This window comes from Staurois parvus, unplaced genomic scaffold, assembly GCF_062004578.1.
Source record: "Staurois parvus isolate SC_StPar_1 unplaced genomic scaffold, SC_StPar_1.0 ptg002542l, whole genome shotgun sequence".
Taxonomy (NCBI): domain Eukaryota; kingdom Metazoa; phylum Chordata; class Amphibia; order Anura; family Ranidae; genus Staurois; species Staurois parvus.
Genome location: NW_028320338.1, coordinates 40,292 through 64,730, shown reverse-complemented (window position 1 = coordinate 64,730; position 24,439 = coordinate 40,292). Strand labels below are relative to the sequence as shown.

Below are 24,439 nucleotides of genomic sequence, written 5' to 3'. Positions count from 1 at the left end.
CTTGTGCAGGTCTTCCATCTTGTCACCGACGTCCTCCGACAGCTCGTTGGTCTTGCCCATGGTGGTGGTGGTGATGGTGGTGGTAGTGGTGATGGTGGTAGTGGTGATCGTGGTGGTGGTGGTGATGATGGTGGTGGTGCTGATGGTGGTGGTGATGGTGGTGAGGTTTGGATGGAAGAGATTCTGAGGACAGATGTCCTTCATACACAGAATGAGCCAGCTGCCTGGAGATCCCTCACAAGCTCCTCCCGTGTAGTTCTGGGCTGATCCCTCACTGTTCTCATGACCATCCTTACCCCATGAGGCGAGATCTTGCATGGAGCTCCAGGCTGAGGGCGATTGATGGATATTTTGTATTTCTTCCATGTACGAATATTCTCTCCAACAGTTGTCTCCTCACCAAGCTTCTCACTGATGGCCTTGTAGGCCATTCCAGCCTTGTGCAGGTCTTCCATCTTGTCACCGATGTCCTCTGACAGCTCGTTGGTCTTGCCCATGGTTGTGGTGGGGGTGGTGATGATAATGGTGGTGGTTGTGGTGATGGTGATTTTAATGGTGGTGGTGATGATGGTGATGGTAGTGGTGATGGTGGGTGGTAATGGTGATGGTGGTGGTGATGGCGGTGGTTGTGGTGATGGTGGTGGTTGTGGTGATGGTGATTGTGATGGTGGTGGTGGTGGTGGTGATGATGGTGGTGGTGGTGGTGATGGTGGTGGTTGTGGTGATGATGGTAGTGATGGTAGTGGTGATGATGATGGTGGTGGTGGTGGTGATGTTTGGATGGAAGAAATTCTGAGGACAGATGCCCTTCATACACAGAACGTGTTGTCGGTAGGAGGACCTCCTTCCATGGACAGGACTGATCTGTGTACCACATGAGCCCAGAGCCAGTCTGTGGAGCCAGAATCATTGTTGGTTGGTGGGGATCAAATCCTTCTTGTACTCCCTGAACTGCGACTCCATTCATGACATTTGTATGGTGTGCTTTCTGGATGTTCGGTCGATTTTCTGTCTCCATCATTTATATACACCGAGGATACAATCTATAGACCGATCATCTCTCTGTAAGGGGGGGGGGGAACCGACACCATCTGCAGGGGGGCAAATCAGTATTCCCCCACTGTATATGATGAATGGATGGGGGAGGGAAGACTGCTATGTGATACACCTAGACCCCGAGAGACACACACAGACCCCGAGAGACACACACAGACCCCGAGAGACACACACACCCCGAGAGACACACACAGACCCCGAGAGACACACACAGACCCCGAGAGACACACACACACCCCGAGAGACACACACACACCCCGAGAGACACACACACACCCCGAGAGACACACACAGACCCCGAGAGACACACACAGACCCCGAGAGACACACACAGACCCCGAGAGACACACACAGACCCCGAGAGACACACACAGACCCCGAGAGACACACACACACCCCGAGAGACACACACAGACCCCGAGAGACACACACAGACCCCGAGAGACACACAGACCCCGAGAGACACACACCCCGAGAGACACACACAGACCCCGAGAGACACACACAGACCCCGAGACACACACAGACCCCGAGACACACACACCCCGAGAGACACACACACACACCCCGAGAGACACACACACACCCCGAGAGACACACACACACCCCGAGAGACACACACACACCCCGAGAGACACACAGACCCCGAGAGACACACACAGACCCCGAGAGACACACACACAGACCACGAGAGACACACACACACCCCGAGAGAGACACACACACACCCCGAGAGACACACACACACCCCGAGAGACACACACAGACCCCGAGAGACACACACAGACCCCGAGAGACACACACAGACCCCGAGAGACACACACAGACCCCGAGAGACACACACAGACCCCGAGACACACACAGACCCCGAGACACACACAGACCCCGAGAGACACACACACACCCCGAGAGACACACACACACCCCGAGAGACACACAGACCCCGAGAGACACACACAGACCCCGAGAGACACACACACCCCGAGAGACACACACAGACCCCGAGAGACACACACAGACCCCGAGAGACACACACAGACCCCGAGAGACACACACAGACCCCGAGAGACACACACAGACCCCGAGAGACACACACAGACCCCGAGAGACACACACACACCCCGAGAGACACACACACACCCCGAGAGACACACACACACCCCGAGAGACACACACCCCGAGAGACACACACAGACCCCGAGAGACACACACACACCCCGAGACACACACAGACCCCGAGAGACACACACAGACCCCGAGAGACACACACAGACCCCGAGAGACACACACAGACCCCGAGAGACACACACAGACCCCGAGAGACACACACAGACCCCGAGAGACACACACAGACCCCGAGAGACACACAGACCCCGAGAGACACACACCCCGAGAGACACACACAGACCCCGAGAGACACACACAGACCCCGAGACACACACACACCCCGAGAGACACACACACACCCCGAGAGACACACACACACACCCCGAGAGACACACACACACCCCGAGAGACACACACACACCCCGAGAGACACACACACACCCCGAGAGACACACAGACCCCGAGAGACACACACAGACCCCGAGAGACACACACACAGACCACGAGAGACACACACACACCCCGAGAGAGACACACACACACCCCGAGAGACACACACAGACCCCGAGAGACACACACAGACCCCGAGAGACACACACAGACCCCGAGAGACACACACAGACCCCGAGAGACACACACAGACCCCGAGACACACACAGACCCCGAGACACACACAGACCCCGAGAGACACACACACACACCCCGAGAGACACACACACACCCCGAGAGACACACACACACCCCGAGAGACACACACACACCCCGAGAGACACACAGACCCCGAGAGACACACACAGACCCCGAGAGACACACACACAGACCACGAGAGACACACACACACCCCGAGAGAGACACACACACACCCCGAGAGACACACACAGACCCCGAGAGACACACACAGACCCCGAGAGACACACACAGACCCCGAGAGACACACACAGACCCCGAGAGACACACACAGACCCCGAGAGACACACACAGACCCCGAGAGACACACACAGACCCCGAGAGACACACAGACCCCGAGAGACACACAGACCCCGAGAGACACACACACCCCGAGAGACACACACACACCCCGAGAGACACACACACACCCCGAGAGACACACACACACCCCGAGAGACACACACACACCCCGAGAGACACACACAGACCCCGAGAGACACACACAGACCCCGAGAGACACACACAGACCCCGAGAGACACACACAGACCCCGAGAGACACACACAGACCCCGAGAGACACACACACACCCCGAGACACACACACACCCCGAGAGACACACACACACCCCGAGAGACACACACACACCCCGAGAGACACACACACACCCCGAGAGACACACACAGACCCCGAGAGACACACACAGACCCCGAGAGACACACACACACCCCGAGAGACACACACACACCCCGAGAGACACACACAGACCCCGAGAGACACACACACACCCCGAGAGACACACACAGACCCCGAGAGACACACACAGACCCCGAGAGACACACACACACCCCGAGAGACACACACACACCCCGAGACACACACAGACCCCGAGAGACACACACAGACCCCGAGAGACACACAGACCCCGAGAGACACACACAGACCCCGAGAGACACACACACACCCCGAGAGACACACACAGACCCCGAGAGACACACACAGACCCCGAGACACACACACCCCGAGAGACACACACAGACCCCGAGAGACACACACAGACCCCGAGAGACACACACAGACCCCGAGAGACACACACACACCCCGAGACACACACAGACCCCGAGACACACACAGACCCCGAGAGACACACACACACACCCCGAGAGACACACACACACCCCGAGAGACACACACACACCCCGAGAGACACACACACACCCCGAGAGACACACAGACCCCGAGAGACACACACAGACCCCGAGAGACACACACACAGACCACGAGAGACACACACACACCCCGAGAGAGACACACACACACCCCGAGAGACACACACAGACCCCGAGAGACACACACAGACCCCGAGAGACACACACAGACCCCGAGAGACACACACAGACCCCGAGAGACACACACAGACCCCGAGAGACACACACAGACCCCGAGAGACACACACAGACCCCGAGAGACACACACACCCCGAGAGACACACACAGACCCCGAGAGACACACACAGACCCCGAGAGACACACACACACCCCGAGAGACACACACACACCCCGAGAGACACACACACACCCCGAGAGACACACACAGACCCCGAGAGACACACACAGACCCCGAGAGACACACACAGACCCCGAGAGACACACACAGACCCCGAGAGACACACACAGACCCCGAGAGACACACACACACCCCGAGAGACACACACAGACCCCGAGAGACACACACAGACCCCGAGAGACACACAGACCCCGAGAGACACACACCCCGAGAGACACACACAGACCCCGAGAGACACACACAGACCCCGAGACACACACAGACCCCGAGACACACACACCCCGAGAGACACACACACACACCCCGAGAGACACACACACACCCCGAGAGACACACACACACCCCGAGAGACACACACACACCCCGAGAGACACACAGACCCCGAGAGACACACACAGACCCCGAGAGACACACACACAGACCACGAGAGACACACACACACCCCGAGAGAGACACACACACACCCCGAGAGACACACACACACCCCGAGAGACACACACAGACCCCGAGAGACACACACAGACCCCGAGAGACACACACAGACCCCGAGAGACACACACAGACCCCGAGAGACACACACAGACCCCGAGACACACACAGACCCCGAGACACACACAGACCCCGAGAGACACACACACACCCCGAGAGACACACACACACCCCGAGAGACACACAGACCCCGAGAGACACACACAGACCCCGAGAGACACACACACCCCGAGAGACACACACAGACCCCGAGAGACACACACAGACCCCGAGAGACACACACAGACCCCGAGAGACACACACAGACCCCGAGAGACACACACAGACCCCGAGAGACACACACACACCCCGAGAGACACACACACACCCCGAGAGACACACACACACCCCGAGAGACACACACACACCCCGAGAGACACACACAGACCCCGAGAGACACACACACACCCCGAGACACACACAGACCCCGAGAGACACACACAGACCCCGAGAGACACACACAGACCCCGAGAGACACACACAGACCCCGAGAGACACACACAGACCCCGAGAGACACACACAGACCCCGAGAGACACACACAGACCCCGAGAGACACACAGACCCCGAGAGACACACACCCCGAGAGACACACACAGACCCCGAGAGACACACACAGACCCCGAGACACACACACACCCCGAGAGACACACACACACCCCGAGAGACACACACACACACCCCGAGAGACACACACACACCCCGAGAGACACACACACACCCCGAGAGACACACACACACCCCGAGAGACACACAGACCCCGAGAGACACACACAGACCCCGAGAGACACACACACAGACCACGAGAGACACACACACACCCCGAGAGAGACACACACACACCCCGAGAGACACACACAGACCCCGAGAGACACACACAGACCCCGAGAGACACACACAGACCCCGAGAGACACACACAGACCCCGAGAGACACACACAGACCCCGAGACACACACAGACCCCGAGACACACACAGACCCCGAGAGACACACACACACACCCCGAGAGACACACACACACCCCGAGAGACACACACACACCCCGAGAGACACACACACACCCCGAGAGACACACAGACCCCGAGAGACACACACAGACCCCGAGAGACACACACACAGACCACGAGAGACACACACACACCCCGAGAGAGACACACACACACCCCGAGAGACACACACAGACCCCGAGAGACACACACAGACCCCGAGAGACACACACAGACCCCGAGAGACACACACAGACCCCGAGAGACACACACAGACCCCGAGAGACACACACAGACCCCGAGAGACACACACAGACCCCGAGAGACACACAGACCCCGAGAGACACACAGACCCCGAGAGACACACACACCCCGAGAGACACACACACACCCCGAGAGACACACACACACCCCGAGAGACACACACACACCCCGAGAGACACACACACACCCCGAGAGACACACACAGACCCCGAGAGACACACACAGACCCCGAGAGACACACACAGACCCCGAGAGACACACACAGACCCCGAGAGACACACACAGACCCCGAGAGACACACACACACCCCGAGACACACACACACCCCGAGAGACACACACACACCCCGAGAGACACACACACACCCCGAGAGACACACACACACCCCGAGAGACACACACAGACCCCGAGAGACACACACAGACCCCGAGAGACACACACACACCCCGAGAGACACACACACACCCCGAGAGACACACACAGACCCCGAGAGACACACACACACCCCGAGAGACACACACAGACCCCGAGAGACACACACAGACCCCGAGAGACACACACACACCCCGAGAGACACACACACACCCCGAGACACACACAGACCCCGAGAGACACACACAGACCCCGAGAGACACACAGACCCCGAGAGACACACACAGACCCCGAGAGACACACACACACCCCGAGAGACACACACAGACCCCGAGAGACACACACAGACCCCGAGACACACACACCCCGAGAGACACACACAGACCCCGAGAGACACACACAGACCCCGAGAGACACACACAGACCCCGAGAGACACACACACACCCCGAGACACACACAGACCCCGAGACACACACAGACCCCGAGAGACACACACACACACCCCGAGAGACACACACACACCCCGAGAGACACACACACACCCCGAGAGACACACACACACCCCGAGAGACACACACACACACCCCGAGAGACACACACAGACCCCGAGAGACACACACAGACCCCGAGAGACACACACACAGACCACGAGAGACACACACACACCCCGAGAGAGACACACACACACCCCGAGAGACACACACAGACCCCGAGAGACACACACAGACCCCGAGAGACACACACAGACCCCGAGAGACACACACAGACCCCGAGAGACACACACAGACCCCGAGAGACACACACAGACCCCGAGAGACACACACAGACCCCGAGAGACACACAGACCCCGAGAGACACACAGACCCCGAGAGACACACACACCCCGAGAGACACACACACACCCCGAGAGACACACACACACCCCGAGAGACACACACACACCCCGAGAGACACACACAGACCCCGAGAGACACACACAGACCCCGAGAGACACACACAGACCCCGAGAGACACACACAGACCCCGAGAGACACACACAGACCCCGAGAGACACACACACACCCCGAGACACACACACACCCCGAGAGACACACACACACCCCGAGAGACACACACACACCCCGAGAGACACACACACACCCCGAGAGACACACACACACCCCGAGAGACACACACAGACCCCGAGAGACACACACACACCCCGAGAGACACACACAGACCCCGAGAGACACACACAGACCCCGAGAGACACACACACACCCCGAGAGACACACACACACCCCGAGACACACACAGACCCCGAGAGACACACACAGACCCCGAGAGACACACAGACCCCGAGAGACACACACAGACCCCGAGAGACACACACACACCCCGAGAGACACACACAGACCCCGAGAGACACACACAGACCCCGAGACACACACACCCCGAGAGACACACACAGACCCCGAGAGACACACACAGACCCCGAGAGACACACACAGACCCCGAGAGACACACACACACCCCGAGACACACACACAGACCCCGAGAGACACACACACAGACCCCGAGAGACACACACAGACCCCGAGAGACACACACAGACCCCGAGAGACACACACACACCCCGAGAGACACACACAGACCCCGAGACACACACACAGACCCTGAGAGACACACACAGACCCCGAGAGACACACACCCCGAGAGACACACACCCCGAGAGACACACACCCCGAGAGACACACACCCCGAGAGACACACACAGACCCCGAGAGACACACAGACCCCGAGAGACACACACAGACCCCGAGAGAGACACACACAGACCCCGAGAGACACACACAGACCCCGAGAGAGACACACACACACCCCGAGAGACACACACACACCCCGAGAGACACACAGACACCCCGAGAGACACACACAGACCCCGAGAGACACACAGACCCCGAGAGACACACACAGACCCCGAGAGACACACACACAGACCCCGAGAGACACACACAGACCCCGAGAGAGACACACACAGACCCCGAAAGACACACACAGACCCCGAGAGACACACACAGACCCCGAGAGACACACACAGACCCCGAGACACACACAGACCCCGAGACACACACACCCCGAGAGACACACACAGACCCCGAGAGACACACACAGACCCCGAGAGACACACACCCCGAGAGACACACACAGACCCCGAGAGACACACACCCCGAGAGACACACACACACCCCGAGAGACACACACAGACCCCGAGAGACACACACAGACCCCGAGAGACACACACCCCGAGAGACACACACAGACCCCGAGAGACACACAGACCCCGAGAGACACACAGACCCCGAGAGACACACACAGACCCCGAGAGACACACACACAGACCCCGAGAGACACACACAGACCCCGAGAGACACACACAGACCCCGAGAGACACACACAGACCCCGAGAGACACACACAGACCCCGAGAGAGACACACACAGACCCCGAAAGACACACACAGACCCCGAGAGACACACACAGACCCCGAGAGAGACACACACAGACCCCGAAAGACACACACAGACCCCGAGAGACACACACAGACCCCGAGAGACACACACAGACCCCGAAAGACACACACAGACCCCGAGAGACACACACAGACCCCGAGACACACACAGACCCCGAGACACACACACCCCGAGAGACACACACAGACCCCGAGAGACACACACACACCCCGAGAGACACACACAGACCCCGAGAGACACACACAGACCCCGAGAGACACACACAGACCCCGAGACACACACAGACCCCGAGAGACACACACAGACCCCGAGACACACACACACCCCGAGAGACACACACAGACCCCGAGACACACACAGACCCCGAGAGACACACGCAGACCCCGAGAGACACACACAGACCCCGAGAGACACATTCCATACAGTCCCCGATAAACGTTTCCTTTACAAACTGAGGTCTGTAGGCCGGGACCGGTGTATGTACCTGGAGAAGACTGGTTACAGAAGTGCCACCAAAGAGTGGTGATATAAGGGGAGGGAGGAGCTCAGTGATGGGGGGATGGAGGAGCTCAGTGATGGGGGAGGGAGGAGCTCAGTGATGGGGGGATGGAGGAGCTCAGTGATGGGGGGATGGAGGAGCTCAGTGATGGGGGAGGGAGGAGCTCAGTGATGGGGGAGGGAGGAGCTCAGTGATGGGGGGATGGAGGAGCTCAGTGATGGGGGGATGGAGGAGCTCAGTGATGGGGGGATGGAGGAGCTCAGTGATGGGGGAGGGAGGAGCTCAGTGATGGGGGAGGGAGGAGCTCAGTGATGGGGGATGGAGGAGCTCAGTGATGGGGGGATGGAGGAGCTCAGTGATGGGGGAGGGAGGAGCTCAGTGATGGGGGGATGGAGGAGCTCAGTGATGGGGGGATGGAGGAGCTCAGTGATGGGGGAGGGAGGAGCTCAGTGATGGGGGAGGGAGGAGCTCAGTGATGGGGGGATGGAGGAGCTCAGTGATGGGGGAGGGAGGAGCTCAGTGATGGGGGGATGGAGGAGCTCAGTGATGGGGGAGGGAGGAGCTCAGTGATGGGGGAGGGAGGAGCTCAGTGATGGGGGGATGGAGGAGCTCAGTGATGGGGGAGGGAGGAGCTCAGTGATGGGGGGATGGAGGAACACAGCGATGGGGGGATGGAGGAGCTCAGCGATGGGGAAGGGAGGAGCTCAGCGATGGGGGGATGGAGGAGCTCAGCGATGGGGGGATGGAGGAGCTCAGCGATGGGGGAGGGAGGAGCTCAGCGATGGGGGAGGGAGGAGCTCAGCGATGGGGGGATGGAGGAGCTCAGCGATGGGGGAGGGAGGAGCTCAGCGATGAGGGGATGGAGGAGCTCAGCGATGGGGGGATGGAGGAGCTCAGCGATGGGGGGATGGAGGACCTCAGCGATGGGGGAGGGAGGAGCTCAGTGATGGGGGATGGCGAGCTCTATGGCCGTACTCTCCGCCCTCCAGTGCTCTATGGCCGTACTCTCCGCCCTCCAGTGCTCTATGGCCGTACTCTCCGCCCTCCAGTGCTCTATGGCCGTACTCTCCGCCCTCCAGTGCTCTATGGCCGTACTCTCCGCCCTCCAGTGCTCTATGGCCGTACTCTCCGCCCTCCAGTGCTCTATGGCCGTACTCTCCGCCCTCCAGTGCTCTATGGCCGTACTCTCCGCCCTCCAGTGCTCTATGGCCGTACTCTGCGCCCTCCAGTGCTCTATGGCCGTACTCTGCGCCCTCCAGTGCTCTATGGCCGTACTCTCCACCTTTCAGTGCTCTATGGCTGTACTCTCCACCCTTCAGTGCTCTATGGCCGTACTCTCCGACCTTCAGTGCTCTATGGCCGTACTCTCCGACCTTCAGTGCTCTATGGCCGTACTCTCCGACCTTCAGTGCTCTATGGCCATACTCTCCACCCTCCAGTGCTCTATGGAGTGGCCGTACTCTCAGACTATACCTCACAGCACACAATCCATCACTGGGGAGGGTCACTTACCAGAACAGCGAAGAGAATTGGGGATCGAATGATCCACCAGTAGGAGCGGTTGTCATTTCTCTCCCAACACCTGGAAGACAGAAGGCGTGGCCATCACACAACGTCGTAAATGGCTTCATCCTCGCCTACTGCCATTTCCAATCAGAGAAACGTGAATGTCAGAGGCTAGTGACAACCCTGAAGACAAGTCTCATCTGCAGGAAATGGTGTCACACGCTGGGCTCAGACACAACCATTGTGGTACTGACATATGTTATACTCACTGTGTGTTCTCATACAGCTGCCGCACAACCACCCATGGGACGACAAACAGCACAGGGGCCCCTGGAAGACACAGACATATGGCAGAAAAGGGTGGCCATGTACAGGGGTCCAATCACCAGTGACATCATGGACTTACCCCAGCCCAGCGCCATGTATCGGGGCAGCGCTGCCTCTTCAGAGAACGACAAGACAACCAGCAGGTTGTGGAGGTAGAGGCCCTCCACCAGAAGCCAGTAGTAATTGGCGGCCACACAATACTGTGTGATGGTCTGAGCAACACGACACCCAACCAGAGTCTGCAGAGACAGGAGACACCGAGAGGACCCAACATGACCAACCCATCCAGAACAAAGGGTGACCTCATCAACACCTGTACAGGTAAGGGGAGGAGCCTGATAGAACCTCTCCCCTCCATACAGGTAAGGGGAGGAGCCTGACAGAACCTCTCCCCTCCATACAGGTAAGGGGAGGAGCCTGACAGAACCTCTTCCCTCCATAACAGGTAAGGGGAGGAGCCTGATAGAACCTCTCCCCTCCATACAGGTAAGGGGAGGAGCCTGACAGAACCTCTCCCCTCCATACAGGTAAGAGGAGGAGCCTGACAGAACTTCTCCCCTCCATACAGGTAAGAGGAGGAGCCTGACAGAACCTCTCCCCTCCATACAGGTAAGGGGAGGAGCCTGACAGAACCTCTCCCCTCCATACAGGTAAGAGGGGGAGCCTGACAGAACTTCTCCCCTCCATACAGGTAAGAGGAGGAGCCTGACAGAACCTCTCCCCTCCATACAGGTAAGGGGAGGAGCCTGACAGAACCTCTCCGCTCCATACAGGTAAGGGGAGGAGCCTGACAGAACCTCTCCCCTCCATACAGGTAAGGGGAGGAGCCTGACAGAACCTCTCCCCTCCATACAGGTAAGGGGAGGAGCCTGACAGAATCTCTCCTCTGCATACAGGTAAGGGGAGGAGCCTGACAGAACCTCTCCCCTCCTTACAGGCAAGAGGAGGAGCCTGACAGAACTTCTCCCCTCCATACAGATAAGGGGAGGGGCCGTACAGCACCTCTCCTCTGCATACAGGTAAGGGGAGGAGCCTGACAGAACCTCTCCTCTGCATACAGGTAAGGGGAGGAGCCTGACAGAACCTCTCCCCTCCATACAGGCAAGAGGAGGAGCCTGACAGAACTTCTCCCCTCCATACAGATAAGGGGAGGGGCCGTACAGCACCTCTCCTCTGCATACAGGTAAGGGGAGGAGCCTGACAGAACCTCTCCTCTGCATACAGGTAAGGGGAGGAGCCTGACAGAACCTCTCCCCTCCATACAGGCAAGAGGAGGAGCCTGACAGAACTTCTCCCCTCCATACAGATAAGGGGAGGGGCCGTACAGCACCTCTCCTCTGCATACAGGTAAGGGGAGGCGCTTAGCAAGACCAAATTTTGATACAGATCAGAGGAGGAGCCTGACCAGACTTCATCCCCACACAGGAAAGGGGAGGAGCCTGTAAGACTCCACCCCCTATAAAGGTAAGAGGAGGATACAGATATTCGAGCCCATGGTCTCACCTTCTCTCTCAGCAGAGCAGTCATGTCCTCCTGGCCCTGAATCATGTTGTGTTGGTGCATGAGCAGAGCGTCCCGGGACAGCAGAGACACGGCGCGCAGGATGAAAGACACAAACAGGTTACAGTGGATGAGATTCCGCGTACAGCGCAGGCGCCTGCAACACAAAACACACCATAAATCCACCAATCAGACGCTTACTGCTCTGAATGACTTCACTCTCTGCATAGATTAGGCCCCAAAATGTGCACAAGGCTGAGAGTTTAGACAGAGGCCTCGGGATCCTTTACCATAGTCCCTCCCCTGAGGACTCTGTGCTGATGATTAGTGTACAACATACAAAGTCTGTGGGATCGGTGAGCATAGTCCCTCCCCTGAGGACTCCGTACTGACCATTAGCGTACAACATACAAAGTCTGTGGGATCAGTGAGCCTAGTCCCTCCCCTGAGGACTCCGTACTGACCATTAGCGTACAACAGACAAAGGCTGTGGGATCGGTGAGCATAGTCCCTCCCCTGAGGACTCCGTACTGACCATTAGCGTATAACAGACAAAGGCTGTGGGATCGGTGAGCATAGTCCCTCCCCTGAGGACTCCGTACTGACCATTGGCGTACAACAGACAAAGGCTGTGGGATCGGTGAGCATAGTCCCTCCCCTGAGGACTCCGTACTGACCATTAGCGTACAACAGACAAAGGCTGTGGGATCGGTGAGCATAGTCCCTCCCCTGAGGACTCCGTACTGACCATTAGCGTACAACAGACAAAGTCTGTGGGATCGGTGAGCATAGTCCCTCCCCTGAGGACTCCGTACTGACCATTAGCGTACAACAGACAAAAGCTGTGGGATCGGTGAGCATAGTCCCTCCCCTGAGGACTCCGTACTGACCATTAGCGTACAACAGACAAAAGCTGTGGGATCGGTGAGCATAGTCCCTCCCCTGAGGACTCCATACTGACCATTAGTGTACAACATACAAAGTCTGTGGGATCGGTGAGCATAGGCCCTCCCCTGAGGATTTGTTTTGCTAGTTTACAACACAAAGAGAGGCTGCAGGATCCATGAGTATAGTCCCTCCCCCGAGGACTCTGTGCTGATTGCCAGTATATAACTGTCTTGGAAATTCGCTTTAACGAATTTCTCCTTACCGTGAGTACTCGCAGTTGGATGCGCAGAAATCCCCCATAAAGCTGTGCGAATCTCGCTTACCACGACTGCAGCTAAATTACACGATTCCTGCCCATCCAAATACTTTGGTTCTGTTGAAATGTGGGGGTGGAGCTCCGTTACCCTAGAATGATCACACGACACTCAGGATCCTGTTGCAACTCACATAAGGCCTGATTTTAGACCCAGCTCTCTGTTTTATTAAAAATACACACATGCCCCCCACATGAATAAAGTCAATCCCCTCCCACCGAACAATGCAATGGGGATTGCCTATACAGAGGATATACATTCCAATTGGAGCATAGCCTTTACTATTATCTATCACTGGTCCTCCCCCATGAATCTTCTGAGGTCAGCAGACTTCCTCCCCTTCCCCCCTATGAGCCATCTGAGGTCATATTTCCTGTCCTACTAGCTTATATTGGTATGTAAAATTCTCTGCACAAGCACTCCCTAAAAATATCAGTCTGTACCTGGATGGGCCCGATACGATCTTTATTAAAACACATCCATCCCAGATACAGTTCAGATTAGTAATGGGTTGTAAGATATGCATAAGCCTACACGTGGAGTTCACACCGCTTGCGCATTGCGTTATGAAGCCCACGTGGTACCATGCTGCTGATATGTGGATACAGGCCCACGGTCTACTGACAGCAGCATTCGCATGGAATGCCGTGGTGGTATACACGCCGGTCTATAAGCGCAGATCTGCCATCTCATCCATTACCAAGCCGAGTACTGTAATACATACATTGTACATGGCATGGCCCAATTGCAGCCTTCAGAGCTTTAATTAAGCCACACGAGAGACATATGAATAACACGAATACATGACACATTTAAAGTTCGACCAACAATACAAAATTTCCATGACAATAACACAGATGTAAAGCAACCCTTCTAATGATGGCAATCCCCCTCAGGATACACCCGGCTCTGGTTACCTATTAATGTTTTGCTTGAACAGGACAAGTTTCAATTGGTGGAACTTTTTAATCATGAAGCCATTTGGTTTCATTCCCAGTGCAGCTCACAGGATCCTCAGAGAGGTGAACAGAGATGGAGGTGGAAAACGTACCTGAGCTGTGTCAGTATACAGAGGGCCACAGTCAGAGCAGCCAGGGAAATGCCGTATCCCACACTGTACATCACCCGCAACTGGGACAGAATCCACGCCTCCCACTGCCGGGACACAACAGAGACCAATCCATCAATACCACCACCAGGCCTTTCCATCACAAGTACCAGCAGGCGGGAGGGAGGCCTTACACTTACATAGCTCTGACATATACCACGGTGCAGTACAGTAATGTCCTGTATGGAGGTGATGGCCTCTTACCTGAGATTGCTCCTCCTCTGGGTTGACATTCTCGCACTGTGAGTGGTCCCTCCAGGGCATGTCTGTCTCATCCCGGACCCACTGACCCTCGGCATCGCACCGCCGGAACACAAGGCCATCTTTTACTGCAGAGAGAGAAGGGGACACAGAGTACGGATGGGGGCAGAGTACGGATGGGGGCAGAGTACGGATGGGGGCAGAGTACGGATGGGGGCAGAGTACGGATGGGGAAAGAGTACGGATGGGGAAAGAGTACGGATGGGGAAAGAGTACGGATGGGGAAAGAGTACGGATGGGGACAGAGTACGGATAGGCATGGTATGTATGGATGGGGTGTGGATGATCTGCAGTGGTCTGGTCCTCTCACCATGGTCAATCCAGGGCAGATAGAATGGGCAGAGTATGAATGAATGGGGTAAAGATGGCAGGGGTACGGAATGACAGAGTATAGATGGATGGAGTATGGACGGACGGAGTATGGATGAATGGGGTAAAGATGGAAGGGGTATGGAAGGACAGAGTATGGATGATTGGGGTATAGATGGAAGGGGTATGGAAGGACAGAGTATAGATGGAAGGGGTATGGAAGGACAGAGTATAGATGGATGGGGTATGGATGGAAGGGGAATGGAAGGACAGAGCATGGAAGAATGGGGTATAGATGGAAGGGGTATGGAAGGACAGAGTATGGATGGATGGGGTATAAACGGAAGGGGTATGGATGGACAGAGTATTGATGGATGGGGTATGGAAGTACAGAGTATAGATGGATGGGGTATGGAAGGACAGAGAATTGATGGATGGGGTATGGAAGGACAGAGTATAGATGAATGCGGTATGGAAGGACAGAGTATGGATGGAAGGGGTATGGAAGGACAGAGTATAGATGGAAGGGGTATGGAAGGACAGAGTATGGATGGATGGAGTATAGATGGAAGGGGTATGGAAGGACAGAGTATAGATGGATGGAAGGGGTATGGAAGGACAGAGTATAGATGGATGGGGTATAGATGGAAGGGGTATGGAAGGACAGAGTATAGATGGATGGAGTATAGATGGATGGAAGGGGTATGGAAGGACAGAGTATAGATGGAAGGGGTATGAAAGGACAGAGTATAGATGGATGGAGTATGGAAGGACAGAGTATGGATGGAAGGGGTAGGGAAGGACAGAGTATGGATGGAAGGGGTATGGAAGGACAGAGTATGGATGGAAGGGGTATGAAAGGACAGAGTATAGATGGATAGAGTATAGATGGAAGGGGTATGGAAGGACAGAGTATAGATGGACAGAGTATAGATGGATGGGGTATGGAAGGACAGAGTATGGATGGATGGAGTATAGATGGAAGGGGTATAGAAGGACAGAGTATGGATGGAAGGACGGGGTATGGATGGAAGGGGTATGGAAGGACAGAGTATGGATGGAAGGACGGGGTATGGATGGAAGGACGGGGTATGGATGGACAGAGTATAGATGGAAGGACAGAGTACGGATGGAAGGACGGGGTATGGATGGACGGAGTATAGATGGAAGGACAGAGTACGGATGGAAGGACGGGGTATGGATGGACGGAGTATAGATGGAAGGATGGGGTATGAATGGAAGGGGTATGGAAGGACAGAGTATAGATGGAAGGGGTATGGAAGGACAGAGTATAGATGGATGGAGTATAGATGGAAGGGGTATGGAAGGACAGAGTATGGATCGGTGGAAGGGGTATGGAAGGACAGAGTATGGATGGAAGGACGGGGTATGGATGGAAGGACGGGGTATGGAAGGACAGAGTATAGATGGAAGGACAGAGTATGGATGGAAGGACAGAGTACGGATGGAAGGACGGGGTATGGATGGACGGACGGGGTATGGATGGAAAGGGTATGGAAGGACAGAGTGTAGATGGAAGGGGTATGGAAGGACAGAGTATAGATGGATGGAGTATAGATGGAAGGGGTATGGAAGGACAGAGTATGGATGGGTGGAAGGGGTATGGAAGGACAGAGTATGGATGGGTGGAAGGGGTATGGAAGGACAGAGTATGGATGGGTGGAAGGGGTATGGATGGAAGTACAGACTATGGATGGGTGGAAGGGGTATGGAAGGACAGAGTATGGATGGACGGAGTATAGATGGAAGGACGGGGTATGGATGGGTGGAAGGGATATGGAAGGACAGAGTATAGATGGATGGAGTATAGATGGAAGGAGTATGGAAGGACAGAGTATGGATGGGTGGAAGGGGTATGGAAGAACAGAGTATGGATGGGTGGAAGGGGTATGGATGGAAGTACAGACTATGGATGGGTGGAAGGGGTATGGAAGGACAGAGTATGGATGGACGGAGTATAGATGGAAGGACGGGATATGGATGGGTGGAAGGGATATGGAAGGACAGAGTATGGATGGAAGGACAGAGTATGGATGGAAGGACGGGGTATGGATGGAAGGACGGGGTATGGATGGAAGGACGGGGTATGGAAGTACAGACTATGGATGGATGGAAGGGGCATGGAAGGACAGAGTATGGATGGGTGGAAGGGGTATGGAAGGACAGAGTATGGATGGATGGAAGGACAGAGTATAGATGGAAGGGGTATGGAAGGACAGAGTATAGATGGAAGGATGGGGTATGGATGGAAGGGGTATGGAAGGACAGAGTATGGATGGATGGAGAAAAGATGGAAGGGGTATGGAAGGACAGAGTATAGATGGATGGAAGGGGTATGGAAGGACAGAGTATAGATGGATGGGGTATAGATGGAAGGGGTATGGAAGGACAGAGTATAGATGGATGGGGTATGAAAGGACAGAGTATAGATGGATGGAGTATGGAAGGACAGAGTATAGATGGACAGAGTATAGATGGATGGGGTATGGAAGGACAGAGTATAGATGGAAGGGGTATGGAAGGACAGAGTATGGATGGAAGGGGTATGGAAGGACAGAGTATGGATGGAAGGGGTATGGAAGGACAGAGTATGGATGGAAGGGGTATGGAAGGACAGAGTATAGATGGAAGGGGTATGGAAGGACAGAGTATAGATGGATGGGGTATAGATGGAAGGGGTATGGAAGGACAGAGTATAGATGGAAGGGGTATGGAAGGACAGAGTATGGATGGAAGGGGTATGGAAGGACAGAGTATAGATGGAAGGGGTATGAAAGGACAGAGTATAGATGGATGGAGTATGGAAGGACAGAGTATAGATGGACAGAGTATAGATGGATGGGGTATAGATGGAAGAGGTATGGAAGGACAAAGTATAGATGGAAGGGGTATGGAAGGACAGAGTATGGATGGATGGAGTATAAATGGAAGGACGGGGTATGGATGGAAGGGGTATGGAAGGACAGAGTATGGATGGATGGAGTATAGATGGAAGGGGTATAGAAGGACAGAGTATGGATGGATGGAGTATGGATGGAAGGACGGGGTATGGATGGAAGGGGTATGGAAGGACAGAGTATAGATGGAAGGACAGAGTATGGATGGAAGGACGGGGTATGGATGGAAGGGGTATGGATGGACGGAGTATAGATGGAAGGACAGAGTACGGATGGAAGGACGGGGTATGGATGGACGGAGTATAGATGGAAGGACGGGGTATGAATGGAAGGGGTATAGATGGATGGAGTATAGATGGAAGGGGTATGGAAGGACAGAGTATGGATCGGTGGAAGGGGTATGGAAGGACAGAGTATAGATGGAAGGACAGAGTATGGATGGAAGGACGGGGTATGGATGGAAGGACGGGGTATGGATGGAAGGACGGGGTATGGATGGAAGGACGGGGTATGGATGGAAGGACGGGGTATGGATGGAAGGACGGGGTATGGATGGAAGGGATATGGAAGGACAGAGTATGGATGGAAGGACGGGGTATGGATGGAAGGACGGGGTATGGATGGACGGAGTATAGATGGAAGGACGGGGTATGGATGGAAAGGGTATGGAAGGACAGAGTATAGATGTATGGAGTATAGATGGAAGGGGTATGGAAGGACAGAGTATGGATGGGTGGAAGGGGTATGGAAGGACAGAGTATGGATGGACGGAGTATAGATGGAAGGACGGGGTATGGATGGGTGGAAGGGATATGGAAGGATAGAGTATGGATGGAAGGACAGAGTATGGATGGAAGGACAGAGTATGGATGGAAGGACAGAGTATGGATGGAAGGACGGGGTATGGAAGGACAGAGTATGGATGGATGGAAGGGGTATGGATGGAAGGGGTATGGATGGAAGGGGTATGGATGGAAGGGGTATGGAAGGACAGAGTATAGATGGAAGGGGTATGGAAGGACAGAGTATAGATGGAAGGGGTATGGAAGGACAGAGTATAGATGGACAGAATATAGATGGATGGAGTATAGATGGAAGGACGGGGTATGGATGGAAGGGGTATGGAAGGACGGGGTATGAAAGGACAGAGTATGGATGGACGGAGTATAGATGGAAGGACGGGGTATGGATGGACGGAGTATAGATGGAAGGACGGGGTATGGATGGAAAGGGTATGGAAGGACAGAGTATGGGTGGAAGGGGTATGGAAGGACAGAGTATGGATGGGTGGAAGGGGTATGGAAGGACAGAGTATGGATGGACGGAGTATAGATGGAAGGACGGGATATGGATGGGTGGAAGGGATATGGAAGGACAGAGTATGGATGGAAGGACAGAGTATGGATGGAAGGACAGAGTATGGATGGAAGGACAGAGTATGGATGGAAGGACGGGGTATGGATGGAAGGACGGGGTATGGAAGTACAGACTATGGATGGATGGAAGGGGCATGGAAGGACAGAGTATGGATGGGTGGAAGGGGTATGGAAGGACAGAGTATGGATGGATGGAAGCACAGAGTATAGATGGAAGGGGTATGGAAGGACAGAGTATGGATGGATGGAGTATAGATGGAAGGATGGGGTATGGATGGAAGGGGTATGGAAGGACAGAGTATGGATGGATGGAGAAAAGATGGAAGGGGTATGGAAGGACAGAGTATAGATGGATGGAAGGGGTATGGAAGGACAGAGTATAGATGGATGGGGTATAGATGGAAGGGGTATGGAAGGACAGAGTATAGATGGAAGGGGTATGGAAGGACAGAGTATGGATGGAAGGGGTATGGAAGGACAGAGTATGGATGGAAGGGGTATAAAAGGACAGAGTATAGATGGATGGAGTATGGAAGGACAGAGTATAGATGGACAGAGTATAGATGGATGGGGTATAGATGGAAGAGGTATGGAAGGACAAAGTATAGATGGAAGGGGTATGGAAGGACAGAGTATGGATGGATGGAGTATAGATGGAAGGGGTATAGAAGGACAGAGTATGGATGGATGGAGTATGGATGGAAGGACGGGGTATGGATGGAAGGGTTATGGAAGGACAGAGTATAGATGGAAGGACAGAGTATGGATGGAAGGACGGGGTATGGATGGAAGGACGGGGTATGGATGGAAGGACGGGGTATGGAAGGACAGAGTATAGATGGAAGGACAGAGTATGGATGGAAGGACAGAGTATGGATGGAAGGACAGAGTATGGATGGAAGGACAGAGTATGGATGGAAGGACGGGGTATGGATGGAAGGGGTATGGATGGATAGAGTATAGATGGAAGGACAGAGTATGGATGGAAGGACGGGGTATGGATGGAAGGAGTATGGATGGATAGAGTATAGATGGAAGGACAGAGTACGGATGGAAGGACGGGGTATGGATGGACGGAGTATAGATGGAAGGACGGGGTATGAATGGAAGGGGTATAGATGGATGGAGTATAGATGGAAGGGGTATGGAAGGACAGAGTATAGATGGATGGAGTATAGATGGAAGGGGTATGGAAGGACAGAGTATAGATGGAAGGACAGAGTATGGATGGAAGGACAGAGTATGGATGGAAGGACGGGGTATGGATGGAAGGGGTATGGAAGGACAGAGTATGGATGGAAGGACAGAGTATGGATGGAAGGACGGGGTATGGATGGAAGGGGTATGGAAGGACAGAGTATGGATGGAAGGACGGGGTATGGATGGATGGAGTATAGATGGAAGGACAGAGTACGGATGGAAGGACGGGGTATGGATGGACGGAGTATAGATGGAAGGACAGAGTATAGATGGATGGAGTATAGATGGAAGGGGTATGGAAGGACAGAGTATGGATGGGTGGAAGGGGTATGGAAGGACAGAGTATGGATGGACGGAGTATAGATGGAAGGACGGGGTATGGAAGTACAGACTATGGATGGTTGGAAGGGGTATAGATGGAAGGACGGGGTATGGATGGAAGGGGTATGGAAGGATGGGGTATGGAAGGACAGAGTATGGATGGACGGAGTATAGATGGAAGGACGGGGTATGGAAGGACAGAGTATGGAAGGACAGAGTATTGATGGACGGAGTATAGATGGAAGGACGGGGTATGGAAGGACAGAGTATGGAAGGACGGAGTATAGATGGAAGGACGGGGTATGGAAGGACAGAGTATGGAAGGACGGAGTATAGATGGAAGGACGGGGTATGGAAGTACAGACTATGGATGGTTGGAAGGGGTATAGATGGAAGGACGGGGTATGGATGGAAGGGGTATGGAAGGATGGGGTATGGAAGGACAGAGTATGGATGGACGGAGTATAGATGGAAGAACGGGGTATGGAAGGACAGAGTATGGAAGGACAGAGTATTGATGGACGGAGTATAGATGGAAGGACGGGGTATGGAAGGACAGAGTATGGATGGACGGAGTATAGATGGAAGGACGGGGTATGGAAGGACAGAGTATGGAAGGACAGAGTATTGATGGACGGAGTATAGATGGAAGGACGGGGTATGGAAGGACAGAGTATGGAAGGACGGAGTATAGATGGAAGGACGGGGTATGGAAGTACAGACTATGGATGGTTGGAAGGGGTATAGATGGAAGGACGGGGTATGGATGGAAGGGGTATGGAAGGACAGAGTATTGATGGACGGAGTATAGATGGAAGGACGGGGTATGGAAGGACAGAGTATTGATGGACGGAGTATAGATGGAAGGACGGGGTATGGAAGTACAGACTATGGATGGTTGGAAGGGGTATAGATGGAAGGACGGGGTATGGATGGAAGGGGTATGGAAGGATGGGGTATGGAAGGACAGAGTATGGATGGACGGAGTATAGATGGAAGGATGGGGTATGGAAGGACAGAGTATGGAAGGACAGAGTATTGATGGACGGAGTATAGATGGAAGGACGGGGTATGGAAGGACAGACTATGGATGGAAGGACGGGGTATGGAAGGACAGACTATGGATGGAAGGACGGGGTATGGAAGGACAGACTATGGATGGAAGGACGGGGTATGGAAGGACAGACTATGGATGGAAGGACGGGGTATGGATGGACAGACTATGGATGGAAGGACGGGGTATGGAAGGACGGGGTATGGATGGACGGAGTATAGATGGAAGGACGGGGTATGGAAGGACAGACTATGGATGGAAGGATGGGGTATGGATGGAAGGATGGGGTATGGATGGAAGGATGGGGTATGGATGGAAGGATGGGGTATGGATGGAAGGACGGGGTATGGAAGGACAGAGTATGGATGGACGGAGTATAGATGGAAGGACGGGGTATGGAAGGACAGACTATGGATGGTTGGCCTGGTCACATGTCCCCTCACCTTGGTCATACCAGGGCAGGTAGGAGGGGCAAGGCTCTGCGTGGGTGGAGTTGGCCGTGGCGTCCCCCCAGCACACGTACATGTCGAAGGTCCGGTTGCAGTACACTCCTGCCATCAAACAAGAACATCATCCATCAGATAGGAAGAGCCATAGACATGAGGTCTCCTGGTGTCACCCCCCTCCAGTACGGCCATCATACCCGGAGAACAGTCACCATAGAGACATAAATGGTAACAAGACAACTGATGAGCAATCAGAACCCGGGCTGAACGGTGGTTATGGGGGGCTTCCACCCCACCTCTCCTTCCATCAGAATGGATTACACTTCTAGATATAATAGTGAGCAGAACCGACGTCTCACCACTCATTGGAGGATCCAATCGTATCCGGAGCTCACATTCCTCCTGATATCTCTTCCAGGCCTGGACCATCTCGTGTACCGTGTCCGGGTGGACGTCCTGCAACCAATACATGACTCAGTGTGAGGACTTGTATATCCCTACAGCTCATAATATTCTGTACACAAGGTCTGGCCCCGCCCCTCGCCACGTTCCCGGGGTGCACTGATGACCTCCCGTGATACTCCTCCAGCTCTGGGCCGAGGATTAAACCTCAGGAAGTGAAACATAAATGCATGATCGCCACAAACCCACCGAATACCCAACCACACAGACATCCTAGAGACACACAGAGATACATGGAGACATCCTAGAGACACAGAGACATACTAGAGACACATATAGATACATAGCGACATCCTAGAGACACACAGAGATACATGGAGACATCCTAGAGACACCTAGAGATACATAGAGAAATCCTAGAGACACAAAGAGATACATAGAGACATCCTGAAGACACAAAGTGATACATGGAGACATCCTACAGATACATAGAGAAATCCTAGCGACACAGACATCCTAGAGACACATAAAGATACATAGAGACATCCTAGAGAGACAAAGATGCATCCTAGCAACACATAGAAATACATAGAGACATCCTAGAGACACACAGATGCATCCTTGAGACTCATAGAGACACATAGATACATGGAGATACATGGAGACATCCTAGAGATACATAGAGAAATCCTAAAAACACAAATAAATACATAGAAACATCCTAGAGAAACATAGAGGCATCCTAGAGACACATAGAGACATCCTTGAGACTCATAGAGACACATAGATACATGAAGATACATGGAAACATCCTAGAGACACATAGAGAAACATAGAGACATTCTACAGACACATAGAGACATCCTAGAGACAAATAGAGACACATAGATAAACATAGAGACATCCTAGAGATACATAGAGACATCATAGAGACACAGAGAAACATAGAGAC

The 24,439-nt window shown here is 54.2% G+C and overlaps 1 protein-coding gene across 1 annotated transcript in view; it reads right to left on the bottom strand.

The window, feature by feature from the left end:
- The window catches only part of LOC149430666 (gastric inhibitory polypeptide receptor-like), a 30,254-nt gene extending 6,353 nt beyond the window's left edge, over positions 1–23,901 (bottom strand). The window contains exons 1-8 of the mRNA XM_089666124.1: positions 23,445–23,901; positions 23,083–23,190; positions 15,405–15,529; positions 15,144–15,247; positions 12,894–13,047; positions 11,470–11,629; positions 11,333–11,393; positions 11,070–11,139 (exon numbers count right to left, since the gene is read on the bottom strand). Of these exons, the coding sequence (XP_089522250.1) occupies positions 11,070–11,139; positions 11,333–11,393; positions 11,470–11,629; positions 12,894–13,047; positions 15,144–15,247; positions 15,405–15,529; positions 23,083–23,190; positions 23,445–23,556 (894 nt within the window). The 5' untranslated portion in view covers positions 23,557–23,901. The remainder of the gene's footprint in view (positions 1–11,069; positions 11,140–11,332; positions 11,394–11,469; positions 11,630–12,893; positions 13,048–15,143; positions 15,248–15,404; positions 15,530–23,082; positions 23,191–23,444) is intronic.
- Between the last annotated feature and the right edge of the window lie 538 nt (positions 23,902–24,439).